Here is a 16,776-nt window from a genome sequence, read left to right as displayed (position 1 = left end):
AACTCTCTCCTTGGGTACAGTGTGAGTTTAGGCATATTAATGTTTCAGCATTGCGTTGTGTGTTGCGAGTTTGTGGGTGCATGAGAGAGAGAGAGAGAGAGAGAGAGAGAGAGAGAAATGTAATCAGCGAGGTGACGCAAGAGGGAAGAAAAAAGTAATAAACCAGTGATTAGCTTCTGTACCTGCTATTCTCATGAGTTCACACTAGGCTAATAATACAGCATAGAGAAGTGAAAGGAGTACTGTTTTTGCTAAAAGCTGTGCGAGGCAATACAAACAACACACTTATAAGGATGCTGACAATGGAGATGACGACGTTTAGAGTATAAAGATGGTAGAGATAAAATGTGAATATGAAAACAAAATGTGATATGAAATAAATCATAGGTATGACAAAGAAGATCGGTAGATTGATGATAGCAATGATTGGGATGTCTTTCTGGCATTTTAACACTACTTCTAACTACTATGTGCAGGAAATCATAGAGCAGATGGGGAATGTAGTATTTCAAAATCTTAAAATTATTCATATGAGAATGTGCGTGCTTAGGCACACACACACGTACGCTCACACATGCACGAACGCACACGCGCGCACACACACATCTACCTTCAAAAGCGGATTAAGTGAGACTAAGAGCGGTCATCCACTTGGAGGATTGGAAGGGAATGAGGAAAAAGAGGAATAAGAAATAGAGTTGTCCAATAGAAACATCCCATGCTGGATCTCCAACATGGCTGTGCTCAATAAGACAGTGCAGACTATATTGAGACTGGCTCCACTAAGATTGCACAGCAATATGTAGACTATACAAACACCACCACTTTCCTTAGAGGTGACAGCTATGATGATTTATTTTCCATCTTTTAATGAGTTTGATCTGAGGTATGGGTGTATTTATTATGCTGCCTGATATTCACTGAGCAACCTTTTAATGACACAGATGACTGTATTCTCTAACGTGGTGTAATTTGGTATGAAAACGTTTCTTTTCCACATCATTGTAAAATGATTGCTGGCATGAAAGTAAAACCCATGACAGAATATGAGAGAAATTCTTAACTAGCTCGAGCAGTGCCTGTTTGACAGCTCTGCGGCAACAATATAATTTTATAAACCTACTTTCATTAACAACACTGAAATTTACTATATATTTTATAATGTACCACAGAAACTGAACCAATAAGCACTCCTTCCCCTTTGAAAGACATGCAAAATGAACTGAACTGGCATAAAAAAATATGCCCATAATATACATGTCTATCCTGAAGTAAATATGAGGTCTGCATTCCACAAGAAGCAGGACTTGTCAGTGACAAATGGCATTTCAAGACTGCAAAATCAGTGAAGTGATTCAGGCAAATACACAAAAGGTACAAAATGTACATGCGGTAAAAGCAAATATAAACACGCATGAATGCACAACTTACTTATTACAGTGTGTACCAATGACCACAGACACATACAAACAAACTCAACACAAAAATACTCAAAACACCCCCCCCCCCCCCCCCCCCCCCCCCCCCCCCACACACACACACACACACACACTTACTCAAAGGGGTAAGACAGCAACAACCTTTCCTTTCCCAATGACTCATGAGAGGGCCTGCCCTGCATCTATTCCTCAATTCAGCATTCTCTCTCTCTTCCAAACTGTTTGTCCCCTTCTCCCTTGCTATCTCCACCTTTCACTCTTTCTTCCTGCCATCATTTTACCAAGATTGGTGTTTCACTTGACACAAGCACACACACACACGCGCGCGCAAACACACACGCAGGACTAACGTTAGCATGGTGAGTAGAGCCTAAGGAATCACTTCACACCCTGCGGTGCAAAAGTAGAGAGCTATAAAGAAAGAGATAGATAGATAGATAGTTAAATAGAGAGAGAGAGAGAGAGAGAGAGAGAAAGTGTGTAAGCGTGGAAGGGATTAAAAAAGAGGAAAAGGGACAGGCTGCTTTAATAGACACAAAGGACCACAGGGGGGAGTTTGGGAAAACTGTGAGCTAAGACCGAGAGTGAAGGAGAAAAAACTGCGGGTGCTGGATGAATGACTACACCTCCCAACCCATCAATACTGTCCGGCCTTCCCTACGTGCAGAAGCAGGATGGAGAGGTGGAGCGATGGATGCATGATGAAGGAGTGTTTCGAAAGTGAGTCAGCACCCTTAGGATGCATGAGAGTTAGTTTGCCATGACTTAATGCAAAAATTGTCTCGACTTGACAGATCACAAGCAGGGAGTCTATGATCTAAACTGGAGAGTTTTCTGCGATAAAAATAAATAATGAGACAACTGAAGACCGATTTTTATTATGGTAGATAGCAGTGTTTCTCCACATAGTAAATAACGTTTGTACTGTATAGCACTGGGTCATCAATAAATCTATTATTTTAAGCCTTATTTAACCAATGTGGATTCAGTGGGCATGAATGCTTTTTTCAGCAACGCCCCAATTCACACGCACACAATCTGAACTGGTGATCACTGAGCAGCTCCACTCCAACAGTGGAAGGGTTGAGGGCCTTCCTCAAGGGCACTACAGCAGGGAGTGGTAAGGAAGGAGGATCAAGTGCTGTTTCATCTCCCTATCCAGATTTATTCCTGACAGTCTGGGGATCAAATGATGACCTTCCAGTCACAAGCGCGTGATCTTGCATGTTTGAATACAGCTTATGGAGCTTTTCTTAGAATATGTGTATTGTCCTTCCACGTTCCAATACAATATTGACAGCACAGTAATGTTTTTAAAGGGCCTCGCTGGAGAACATAAGTGTTACATACAGTATGTTGCACATTTAATTTGAGAAGAGAGAAGTAACTTACAAGCAAGCACAAAAGGTTAACACAGCATGCTAATCCTACCTGACCCAGTTAGCTGCTACTTTATCATTGCGTAGTGTTTGGAAACACACCTGTGTGTGAGAAACCTGACCCTGACCCTTAATTTAGCATGCCAAATAGAGTTTTTGATTAAGTACAAAATATTGCTTTACGTTTCAGTGTGTGCACATGTATGTGTGAGTGGGCATGTAAGGGCTTTATTGTATTATTGCACACTTCCACAGGGATGTATAATATGATTACTGTAATATGCAGGTGCTTTTGTATCTCTGCAGCTGGTGGATACTGACAACGCAGCAAGGCTAAATTTGATCATATCTAACAAGAAAGTTTTTTTAATCATAATTTCAAATGAGCACAGCAACCACTACAAACTTGTGACTCTCCTTACACCAACTACAATTTTGTGTAACATTTGCAAAAGTTACCTTTTTATTAAATTAATCCATGTCCAACTGCTTTTTTATTAGTACTTACTGTATTTCGGTTCTCCGATTTTGTAACTTTATTTTAGTACTCTGGTCATTACGGAGTCCCGCTGGGTCCAATAACAAGCATTCAATGCTTGATTTCCTGCAAGCAACTCAGCTGAAAGGTCAAGATCCCTCTCCTGGACACAAGATATACAACTCACTGACCTTAAAACCCGCAGGCCCATGGAAGACTGAGCCTTAGATAGCTGTGGCATGCAAGATGTACAACCGCTTGACATTAATGTCTGTGGAGGATGTTAATAAAAGAGGTAATTAAAGACAAGATACATTTCTCTGGGTGTAAAGTCGATAACGCTGAATTCATGCAAGACTGCACTGAAGTCCAAGGGAAAATAAAACTTCAGCGCTGTCTCATGAGGGTAGTTATAGTGATTGCACCGTGCTACACATGTAAGTATGAATTCTGCCAGTATTTATGATAGATGTCTAGTCTCATACTGAGCTTTCTCAACTGGAATATGGACGCATCATAATGTACAGATGGAGCTCTGAGAAAAAAGTCTGAAGCCAAACATTTGATGAGATACTGTATGTTTTGAAAAGATACAGTATAAGCACTAAAATCAACAAGTATTGTATTCTGCCTCAATAATAACAGAAATTAAATGGCTTTTTAATTCTAAGTTTGTTAAATTTAGGTAAATAAGAAATATAATGCTTTAAATTAACTTCATTACAAAATAGGATATGTATTGCCAGTCTAAAAATCTGTTAAAGTTGATAGTTATGGTAATATCTGTGCTTAGCCTCTACCAGTCTACATTTAAGTCTTTATGGTGAAGCAGTGTTGCTCTCAAGTGTGTCAAGAGGCAAGGCGAGGTGAAGTGAGGCGCGGGGAGCAGAGAAGATATACAATAATTCTGCTGGTGTGACATTTTCCTATAATCCCCCCAAATGCCACCAGTGTCATGAGACAGAGCGGCAGGGAGCTGGTAGCAGGAGGAAATGGAAAGCTTCTACAGTATTGCCATTCTTTTGTAGAGTGCAAAGCTGCTAACACATACTATATCAACCTTTTTTTCTATGTTGATTTGTTCTAGTGATGAATAGGTGCATTTGCATGTATGTGCCCGTTCCTGTGTATGTGCGTGAAAGATTTGATGGATATTAAAGGTCCCATGACATAGTGCTCTTTAGATGCTTTTATACAGACCTCAGTGGTCCCTAAAGTCTCTTCCCCAAAAATCAGCCTTGGTGCAGAATTACAGCCACTAGAGCCAGTCCCACAATGAGCTTTCCTTAGGTCGTGCCATTTCTAAGTCTGTAGCTTTTGAGGAGGAGGGGGGGCGCAAGGTGTGGGGGTGTGGCCTTGACCAACTGCCACTTTGCTTGTTTGATAGCCATGATGTCTCTCTCTCATGGGTGGGCCAAATTCTCTGGGAGGGCAAAGCAGATAAAGGGGAGGTAACCTTGCCCCTTTATGACCTCATAAGGAGCAAGATTCCAGATAGGCCCATCTGAGCTTTCATTTCCTCAAATGCAGAGCAGGATACCCAGGGCTCGGTTTACATCTATTACCATTTCTAGCCACTGGGGGACCATAGGCAGGCTGGGGGAACTCATATTAATGTTAAAAAAACATCATTAAGTCAAATTGTCGTGCCATGGGACCTTTAATCTAAGAAACATTAGTGACAGTGATTACCATAAAAAACAATTATGCAAGGATTGGATCAAAAGAACATGACAGTTTCATTACTGACTGCATGCATACACACACACACCCGGGAAAACATCCTTCAACCACTGAAACACTGACAACTATTGAAGACTATAGTGGACCTAATTAAAATGATCATGCGCAATTGTAAATTAAAAAGTAATTCCACAATAGCATCATAATTGTGTTATTAATATTTTTCAGTAACAATTAGAATGCATTTTGTTATTTTAACATACTTGTATATGGGCATGCTATGACTATATTAAAATGAATTTTATAACAATCTGAAAGTTTAAATGAAAACTTCGTTTGACAATTTTTTTTCAAAACTTAACATGCACTAAACTGTACAATATTCAAATTTAAATACAATTGAAACAATGCAGCTTAATTTTCCATTATCGTAGGTCATAATTAAAATCCTAATGCAATTTCTAATCATTTGAAAATTAACTTGCAATCTCCATTTGACTTTTCATTTTGAAAGACTTAACCATCAGTGGGCAATATTATGAACAATTAATTCCATGCTTTCAATTCTGATGTTTCACTGCCACATAGCGTGTGTGAATCTGATCCACAGTATATGCCAACTATTTCCATTTACCTATGTGCTTAGATGTTAATGTGTGAATAGGTGTGTCTCTGTTGTCTGTCTCTCCCACTTGATTCACAGTTATCTGTCTGTCTCTCTTTGGTCTATCCTTATAACTCCCAGGCCTCAGATTTAGGTTTAGGGTGAAAACCACTTTAAAAGAGAAGAAGGCGGACACACAGGGTTGTTATCAGCCCAAGGTCGGTCACACACACACACACACACACACACACACACACACACACACACACACACACACACACACACACACACACACACACACACACACACACACACACACACACACACACACACACACACACACACACACACACATTAACAGATAGGCCACCCCAGAAAAGGAAAATAACTACAATGGGCAATTTACCCAGAACAGGCAGGGATGATGGCCAGGGCACAGATGCACGCATGCACGCACACACACAGACACACACATACACAGCTGTGCCTCAGGGCCAAGGTTCTGGCAATGCGTCATTACCCTCCCTTGGAGGTGATTCCATATCCCAGCATGCATTTCTCATGTGGAGAGGAAATTACCCCTGGGCCGTGCTGAGAGCCAATAGAGTGTGTCCTTTCTCCTCTATCTGTCTCTCCCTTCCTCTCCCTTTCTTTAAATCCCCTGCTCACTCTGTGACTGTGTCTCCTACACCCTTACTGTCCTCCCTCTCTTGCTCTCGCTCCCTGAGTCATCCGGTTACTAACCCATTCTTTCATCTTTCTTTATCTTCCTCTCATTGCCACTTCATTTTTTTCCTTCTCATTCTGATTTTCTGAGTCTGATATAGAACCCAGATTATTAAATAGGACACAAAGGACTGACTGTTCTTGGTGAGGTTAAAAATCGGTTTCTAAGATCCACGGTTATTCCCCCGCAGGCAGAGAGCAGACATAAAATGGACAAAACCTTTCAGTTATCTTCCTAAGTGTATCCTTTTTCAACTTCTCTATCCGCTCTATTAACTAAATATCCATATACATAAACCATAATTAGATACAAATACATATGAATATTGACTGTTTACAAGGCAAGACATGGTTGTTTTCTCATAGTCACTATTATGAGGAAGCTGCTAAGTTGTCATGTAAGCAAAAAAACATGACATGCTCATGAAATATATTCCTTTTCTAAAGAAATGCAGTGATAATGCATTGCAACCGTGATATGCAAAAGTTTGGTTAAAACATTTAAAATTCACCTGCAAAAGGGCAAGTAAGTTGCTGTCCAGCAATACAGACACCCTTGATCACCGACATGTTTTGTTATAGTCCTGTACAACAATAGAATGCAGGACAGGATTTATATTTTAAGAGTCAAGTTTTATTTCGTAATACATTTACCTTATTATTTGTTATTAATTTAACTAATTAAAATGTTATATCACTAACATGATTCTGCCTGGTTGCAGACAGGGACTACTGCATAGTTGCTAGGGTGCCCTATAGTATGGGTATACAGCAGTCAGATTTAGAACAAGTTGTAATAATACTAGTCTCACACTCTGTCTGTCTCTCTCCATGGTACTGAAACCTTCAAACCCTGTATAGCGCTGTGTCTCTGTCCATGGTTCTGAAGTATTACTTTGTGTTACTTTTGTTCTTAACACAGCATCCTCTACTTTTTCTCCCTAAATTCCATCAATTAGAATTTGCCAATACAAGCCAGAATAAGGCAAGGCCAAACTCAACTTCTCTGTGTTTGTGTGTGTATTTAGTGCACATAATGGGTCATCTATTAATTATCTAAATATATTACAGATTACAGATTTATTTTCTTCCTTCTTCTGGCCAGTCTTTATTGGGTCACTCTTACCAAAGTTTTGGTGACACATAAAACTGGGTAGTTCACTCACTGTGTCTAGGTAGCAATATGACACCAAATTATGGAAAAATGCACTTCTTACTGAAGTCAAACCCCTTTGTCACCATATAAGATATAACTGTTATTCAAACTTTAATCCTCAATTATAATAATAATAATACGTCTCAATTTGAAACACTGTATATGTTGGGTCACTAACAAAAACAAAGCAGCTGTCAAAAGGCTGCAGGTTCCGTTGTGTAATACGTGTAAGTGGGGACAAAAATGTGGTAATCCAGCAAAAAAGTGTCTAGAGAAGAAATATAACATACAGTATATGCAACTTAATGATAGTGGGCGTTTACCAAGCAAACAGACAGTTAAGTACTCTTCATCAAGAAAACAACGGAAAATGGAAAACTCAAATTGGAATGTTGGAGTCGTCAAACTGCCACGGCGGCGAAACAAAGCAGAGCAGAGAAGTGAACGCAAAAGAAACACAATCTGTTTCCAGTTTACACAATAGAAATCCCTAGATGCACTGTATCGAATAGTAAACTGGGCACTGTTGATGTAAGTGGGTCTTAACCTCACTTAAGCAAGTATAGGATGTCCTGAATATAATCCTATGGTATTATAAGACCTACCGTATACTGCACATACTGTGTGCTCCCAATGCCTCAATTTCCATCTAAAGTAGGTATCCCATCTATACAGTCATACATAAACCATATGTGTCCAACACACAGAGCAGTGCACTTGTACAAACAGACAATGGCTGCAAGAAGGAAATACAAGCCGCTATGTTTCACTCTCACACACGTGTATATAAATAAACATAAACATGAGTGCCCAGCTGACAACAAGAGTAATCACTGCAAAATAATTCTCTCTCTGTTACATGCACGCACGCACACACACACACACACACACACACACACACACACACACACACACACACACACACGTCATTAACAAACAGGAAAGTAATACATCAGCCCTTTGCTATTACATATAAATGGCAGGCACAAACACATATGTGTGTGCAAATAGACAAGCGCGCACACGCATACAAACACACACTATCGACCACGCTGCCTTAGACGCACAGCCTTGGACAAACGAAGACACACACACACACACACATCCCATTCTCTCTCTTTCTCTCTCTCTCACACACACACACACACACACACACACACACACACACACACACACACACACGCACACACACACACACACACACACACACACACACACACAGAGGCATCGCGGACCATTGCAGATTGTCCATAAATAGAGTGCTGTGTTTGGGCTGTGAGCCAACAAACACTGTCAGTAAATAGAAAGTGGTGACAATGACACGTCGCACCCATTCACATCATATCAAGGAACTGTAAAAAGCAATTTAATGTCGGCAGCTCTACTGCATCTAACACATAATAATAGAGTACAGGGGGTTTTCCTTTACCTTGGATTCCTGATCATGGGGTTTTTATTTGGTTTTTCGAGTGTTTATTTGGTAAAAGTATCTCAAACAAGATGTTAACAGGGAACAATCTCCATTCAAGCAAAAGAATTGTAACATCAAACATCACTAACACTACAACCACTATTGCTGGGGGAACACTGTACATTTTGGATATGTGGATGATGTAAAAGAGGAGAGTTTGTTTTATCATTTACTGAAGTGCTGTGTCTGTATTTCAGGCTGATGGAGAGGTTGATGAGATAAGTCAAGCACAACCCCACAGTTAAAATGCTAATGCATCCTTATTTTTTTAACACAATGTTACAACAGTATACTTCAGTTTTTTTCTTTGAGTTTGATCCTCATTTCTACAAGGGTGAATTCTTTTTACTTACTGTAAGTCCCCTTTCATAATTTTTGTTGCTTTGTTCCCAGCATCCTAATATCCTGCTGCAAGTTTTGTAACAATAACCAAGGGCCCCACCTCCTTGCTCCCTAGCCTCCATCCTCCCTCAGCTAATGTTCATCCCTCTCTCCCTCCTGTTTTTACTCACAAACCCCTCCTATGCCTTGCCAACCCATCGTTGCTTTGCTCCTTTCTTTCTTAGATCCCTCAAGGTACAGTATGTCTCCCTTATTCCCTAAACAAATGTCTGTCTGTGCTTTTTCCCTGGCTTAAGCTTCTCCCAATCCACTAGATTTCTTCTATGTTCTTTGCCTTCATTATTGTTTTTTGCCTTCTCATCCTCCCTACTTTGATTGGTTCTGTAGGTCTGTGCTCAACATATGCTTTTTCATCTTGCATCTCTACATTGTTTTTGAGATTCAATTTAAGAAGGAAACTCAGTAGGGGTGAGCATCTCTTTTCTCACGGGGAGATCTTAAAGTAATACACACAAACAAAACAATGACTGGTAACGCTTATCTTTACTATGCTCTGACTTTCTCTTATGCTCATTTTTTTCCACTTCTCCCCATCTTGATCTTTATCCAGCTACCGCCCCCCATTTTTTTCCCACCATATCCCCCTCCTCTCTTCCTTTCTTCTCTTCATGTGTCTCTTTTTTCCCTCCCGCCCTCTTCTACCGCTGTGCTCATTTACTTCCCCCCCTTTTGCTTAATCTTCACCATTCCCTCCTCCCTCCTCCCTGCCCCCATCTATCTTATCTCCCTCTCTTCCTTCCTCTCTTCACTCCCATCCATTAGCAGTTATTGAGTTTTCTCTTTGTGTTGCTGTCCTCACCTTTGTTCTATTGCGCTTACTCTTCTGCAAGTGTGATGGCCCCTAACTGTGTTACTGGCTGCCATATGCGCACACACACACACACACACACACACACACACACACACACACACACACACACACACACACACACACACACATACACACACACACATTACAGTATTGGGCACAAGCTAGGCATAGCATCTGCTGATGAATTGTGAACAAGTGCATTCTTATCACAAACTGCACATTTACGCAGACAATAAAAAGTAGGAGGCCATTTAACCTTATGGAAAAAGATTCAATATCATGAGTAGAGGAACGGATTATATATAAAACTACAGTAATAAAAATATATATATATGTTGAATTAAAACCTTTCTAACTATGAATAGACAGACTAATGACAGGCAACAGGGACACAATGAAACGTGCCATTGCATCCTGTTTAGAATTAAAGCGTTAGTATTTACAATATGTACACTGAGCTGCAAAGATACTTTCACAGTTTATCTTTTTATTAAACCTTTCTTGCATTTTGTAAATAAGAATACAGAGTAAAGAATCTTGGGTAGGATAAAACAACACACTGTAATTATTCTAAATGAAACATCATGCTAATTATTAGTTTCAGTTGTTTTCATTTTACACCAAATGTATATCCGAATAAAATAGCCTACCTAGCCCAGTGCTAGTTCCATGGTATCAGAATTTTGGCAGAAGAGGGAGTTAAGTGACCGTACTTTGATAAAAATGGAAATCACACCCATCCCCATCTTCTAGCCATGCCCCTGATAGTTGTTCTATTGTAAATGGCATTACAGCTACTCCACCCAGTATTTTCCAATTGTAGATGGTAATAAATGGCAAAAGGGTTGATGTGTTTTCAAAACTTTGATACGTTCATTATTCAAACAGTTTACAATATATTGAAAAGGTTTAGGCAATTAATGTCTCTTTGTCTCACGTGGGTGTGAAGTGAATGGTAGCTATAAAAATATAAAAGCCCTACAGATATACTGCATCGGTAACTCTTCATAATAACCATCGCTAATAAATGGTAAATTGATAGGTAATTAAACTTAAGTTAATAGTGATTTTACTGTTAACTACCAACAACATGATCATTAATAATGTTAACAATGTGAATGTTATGCTTTAGTTTTTGTTATTTTAACAGTTTAGCATTGTACATATTATTATATGTGTATTATTAAAATATTATATATATACAGTATATATACACTGTATATTTTATATAACTTTTTACTGATTAAGTAATTGTTTGTTAACAGTCCTTAAGTATTATTTGGATGTTCACTGTAATGTTGTGTGAAACAAAAAGATTAGATCAGATTACAAGAACAATAAACCCTCACAGCTGTAGATCCTTCATACAACTTCACAAGATAGAAAAACTCTTAAGGATTGTTTGTTCATTTGGTCTTTTTCTCTGACATTGTTTAAAATAATTATCTCAATTCTCTCTCACACTTATTCCGTCTTTCATCTCTATCTCTGTCTCTCTCACCAATTCTCTTTTTGTCTCCTTCTCTCTGTCTCCCTCTCCTGTGATTGACAGCTGCTGCTGAGACTTGATCTATGCACGTCTCAGTCCCTCTCGCTCTGTAATTAAAGGAATTATACATCAATAGTCCTATATATAAATTAACTAGGGAGAGTGAGCTTTGCTTAATTGCGGAGACATGAGGATAGAAGTGATCAGAGCCCAGTAGGACTCTTCACACACAGCATGACACTCAGGAAGATGAAATGGAGCTTCTAAAGCAACCAGCGTGCGACTGGATTAACACTGTACTTTAGAAGTGTTTTTTTCTTAATACAACAAGTATGTAGCAACACCAGTCCGGATGGAAATAATTTTAATTGATCAACATTATAACTAGGTGGAAAAATACAGCAGTCGGCCCAAAAAAGTTAAACCTGGCTCAGCTTTGTTGCAACACAACACAGAGAGTGGGCCTATAAAATAAAATGTAAATAACATTTATATTTGAACATGGATTGTTATTCACACTGGTCCTTCTAAAGCTCATTAAAGCATCCTATGCTCCATGATCTTGCACACATTGTGGTTCAATGGACTCCACAAAACACACACACACACACACACACACACACACACACACACCCCTTTCATCCTACCTGGGGTCTTTCTGAATAGAGTCAATAGAAGGTGAGCGCTGCAGGCTCCCTTCGGGCGGCAGGGCAGGTCCAGACTTGCTGTAGGGCGATTCCACCACAGAGGGGCAGTACTGCAGGGTGCGGTAAGGGTCTGCCACATAGGGGTCTGAGCCATACACATCTCCACTTCCTCCACTTGAGGTGTAGCCTGGTCCAACTGTGGCGTAGTTGTTGGTGCCACCACGGCCGTAGTTTCCTGTCCCCGCGCCGTGACTTCCTGTGCGCTGCAAAGGGGCGGAGTCGACACCAGGGGAGGAGGGAGCTAAGGTTGAAAAGTAGGGACAGAGGACATAACTTAGGACCTGGTCATGGACACGCTGGGTAAGGTCTACGGGGTAGAGGAAGGGACAGAGGAAGAAGAGGAGAGAAGCAAGTAGAAGTCAAAATAGGAGAGGAGAGGAGAGGAGAGGAGAGGAGAGGAGAGGAGAGGAGAGGAGAGGAGAGGAGAGGAGAGGAGAGGAGAGGAGAGGAGAGGAGAGGGAGGCAGGTTGTTAGGAAAAGACAAGCATGTTTCCATATGGATGGATAAATATTGGCCACATGCCCAGGATTAACAACAAGGACCAATGTTCAACAAAGGGAAGAATTGACAAGAAGAGAGAAAAAAAGAGACAACAGTTGAGTAGAAAAACATTTGACATCATTTTAATGACATTTAATTAAAAAGCCGCTCCCCTAAAAAAATATATAGTGAGACTAGTTCTGCCAGTTGACCGTTAGAATGTGGCTGCACTCAATGATTTTGGTTAAGATAACTAATGTTTTGATTTGGTACCATAAATAACATTTACATGTATATACAGTAGCATTTATATATCATAAAGAACAATTACACCATGACTACAGATAGTAAAAGTATTTTACTCGATCCCCGGATTCTCAAATGCTCTGTGAACTGGAGCTCTTGATACATAAAACAATGCCATATACAGCACTGACACAATTACTGTGTATTTAATATTAATGAAACATTTGTTTTAATGAATTACTACCCTACTCCAACTTAAAGAAAATGCCCCCCAGCAGTCTAAAACTATAACAGCATAATTAAGAGCTGGTGCAAGGCAAACCTGAGCCAGTTCTATAAGGGTTGGTAGATGAATCTGACGACTAGGAAGAAAAGCAAAGAAGACTGAGCAGTAAAAGCAATAAGCAATAATTAGCCAAGTATAGTATTCAATGCGGAGCAACCTTAAATGTCTTAAGAAGAATTTAGTTGTTGTTTTCTTTCTCAAACGCTCCCCAACTTAGTGGCTCCCGTAATTGGCAGTGATAGCCCAAAGAAGAACACCGCTACTAATCGCACCTTTATTTTCAACACCCTCCACAACTGGGCAGGCAATTCTACAGGCTGCGTGGAAATCTCCGCCTATGGTCGGGGGCACAAAGATTTGCTTTTCCCGGACTACAGCAACTTCACAATCAAGCGACGCCAAGCCTTGTATCAAACCATGGATTCAGCACAAGTCAAGGGTCTGGATTTTATCCTACCCTACCCGGAAACACTGAAGATCAAGGGAGGCTCCCATTACAGATATTTCACATCTACTAAGGATGCAGAATACTCTTATTGCCATGGAGACGGTCGGCACCTCAGACTCTATCGCAGAGAACATCGTGGAAGAGGATCAGGATTAAAACAACTGCCTGATGAACGTGGACTATTAGTTTGTCCTAATATCTTAATGTGTTCTAGTTTTATTGCATTATCTGATATGATTACAGCGACTGTGGTTTTGAATGATATATCTGTCCTGTTTAATATCGCCTACGTTCCATAGGTTAATTAGGTCACTTTAGTCTCCTTTCCAATGTGCTTGCAATTTTGTGTTTTTTGTTTCAAATTTTTCATTTTAATGTCAATCTAGTGCGGAACCAGTTGCGGTTGCAAACAGGTAACGATGGGCTGCTGTTCCGTTTTGCTGCCCCATGTCCAATCTTAATCAAAGACCTACAGTACTTTAAGTATTAGCGTTCTGCCTTTGCTACAAACTGATACTGGCCGCTTAGCCAACAGATTCTAACATACAATTGCATCCTCCTCAGCAAGCTCAAAAACCAAAGGAACGGCCATTTTTGTCAAACAGAATATTCAGCATAAGGTTTTGTAATCTTGGTCAGACAACACAGGTAGAATTGTGATTTTTACCTGTTGTGATTACAATAGAGTATAGTCTTAGAAAAATTGCACTTGTGTCAGCCTATATGCCTAACCTTTTTGATGGCAGTTTCAATGGTACGCTCACCAATCAAATGCTGGAGTTGATGGACTGTTCTTATGTAGTTGGTGCTAACGTCACTGCTGTGTGGAACCCAAATATTGATCTGTCCAACGGTCACTGGGGTTCAGGGGCATGCTTTGAAATTATGGGCCAGCAACTTGGAGCTTGTAGATATTTGCGCGCAATTAATCCTAGTAGACAGACATCTTTTTCCAGAATAGATTTTATTTTTTTGCATCACCTCAATTATTTTATTCAATTGATAAAGCAGCGTTACTTCCAATTGCATTGTCTGACCATAAAGGGGTCCTATGCGCCACGACCCTTGGCTGACCCTTGGCTGACCCTTGGCTTATCTCAACATGCTGTTAGATGGCACTTTAATACTTCTTTACTGAAAAATTAATCCTACATCACTCAGTTTATAGCAGAATGGCTCTGTGGAAAGCCCCAGGATATTGTGAGATGTGATTAAAGGTTTTATTTGGAGCAAAACCATACTATTTTGCTCTACTGCACGCAAAGCTAGATCACTTCAACTACAAAACCTTGAAGCTTAGTTCACCAGGTTAGACTCATTGTTGAAAACTACTTTTACTGACCAAATAGTTTTAAAACAATCACTAGTTAAGAAAGAAATAAACAAGATTCTGAAACATAAATCTAAATTTCTAATTCAAAGATACAGCGCTATTACTTGCTAGACCTAGTCATCTACGTGCCATGAGAATAAGGTCCTGTGGCCATTTGGCAGATTTTCCCGCTATTAAATCTTCAGATGGTAATATTAGCATTGACCCTGTTGAAATAAATAAATCCTTTCATATATTTTATTACAATTTGTATGAATCAGAGGTTACTTTACATAAAACCCACTGTGACAGCTGGTTGAATCAGCTTGACTTGCCTCAATTATCAGCAGAGGAATCAGCTAACCTAGTCAAATTGATCACTTTAGAAGAAATAAGTGTGGCAGGACAGAATATGCAAAAGGAAAAAATCACCGGACTTTGATGGGATCCCCCCAGAATTGTATGCAACAATTTCGGAAAAAAATGGGCCCATTATTTCTGGACATTATTAACTCCTTTATTTAGAAGAGCAAATCTGCAAGGGGTGTTAACACAGTCGTGCACTCCTTTGTCTTCCTGTCAATGCCTCTTGTTTGTTTGTCTGTCTGTTTCTATGTGTCTGTGAGCTGCGTGCATCATTCTTGCTGTTGTGATTTTGCTGTGCCTCCCTCCTTCCTGTATTTCCTCTCTTTGTTTTGGAAATACAGGATCGAGGTGAGGGACTGTGGAGGGGGTGCACTGTGCCTTCTTCAGTGTGCGTGGTTTACTTTTCTGTATGTTGTCATCTGGACCAATGTTTTGCATTTTTATTTAGCTCTTTAAATAAAAAAAGAAAGAAAGAAAAGTTTACTTAATTTTATTTGCTCTTTTGCCAAAGGGGCAGCTAATCCAGTCAGGGCAAACAGGCAGTTGCCCGTGCAACAATAGCCCATACCTGTGCACGTCCCTGGTTTGTAGGGTTTGTTAACTTTGTCTCTCAAATGACTGATTAGCCAGCCATTCCAATGCAATGAGAAATGAAAACTTTGCTTATAAGCCTATTTGCGAGTAGCTGGAGGATGGTTGCAACTTTTTACGCACAATGACACATCTGCCTGGTGTGCAATAAGGGCTAAAAAATGCATAAAATAAAAAAGTGAAACACAAGCTATCTCTCTTTAGAGTGAGATGGAAATTGAATGGGGATTTACTCAGGGGAGGTAAGCAGCCTGCAGGGGAACAGTAGCTGTCACCTTCCCTCCCTGTTGTATTGAAGCAGCGGATCTGTGATATATCATGGTGTTAATGTGAGTCTGGGGGCCTCGTATCTCTGGTTGTAAAAACACTGAGACAGAAGGTGGGGGGAGGGTCATTAAAACCATGGTATGTGTACACATAAACACACATGTACACAGATGCAAAAACAGATTATGAGATGAATCAAAGAGCCTTGAAATCAATATGTGGCAATGTGTTTGACCGGGGCTTTAACACAGGCCAATGAGCCACCTCTTATAAAGAGATTCCGCCGTTAAAAGCATGTCTGGATAGGGAAATGCACACACCCTCAAAACATACACAAACCCCCACATTTACACATTTTATAAACGGCTTCATACATCAAATTAACAAAGGAATGGATGTTTTGTGAATGTGAGTGTCTGCTGAGGTGTCTCATT

At 40.0% G+C, this 16,776-nt stretch overlaps 1 protein-coding gene across 5 annotated transcripts in view; it reads right to left on the bottom strand.

The window, feature by feature from the left end:
* ctnnd2a (catenin (cadherin-associated protein), delta 2a) overlaps positions 1–16,776 on the bottom strand; it is a 261,359-nt gene that overhangs the window by 95,616 nt on the left and 148,967 nt on the right. For 3 of the 5 annotated variants that reach the window (XM_034862043.1, XM_034862040.1, XM_034862042.1), the window contains exon 12: positions 12,286–12,652. In XM_034862043.1, the coding sequence (XP_034717934.1) occupies positions 12,286–12,652 (367 nt within the window). The remainder of the gene's footprint in view (positions 1–12,285; positions 12,653–16,776) is intronic. The other 2 variants (XM_034862041.1, XM_034862044.1) reach the window with 1 other exon arrangement.

Source organism: Etheostoma cragini, chromosome 22, assembly GCF_013103735.1.
Source record: "Etheostoma cragini isolate CJK2018 chromosome 22, CSU_Ecrag_1.0, whole genome shotgun sequence".
Classification (NCBI taxonomy): Eukaryota; Metazoa; Chordata; class Actinopteri; order Perciformes; family Percidae; genus Etheostoma; species Etheostoma cragini.
Note: the sequence above shows the minus strand (reverse complement) of the source record. Positions and strands in the feature narration are given on the sequence as shown.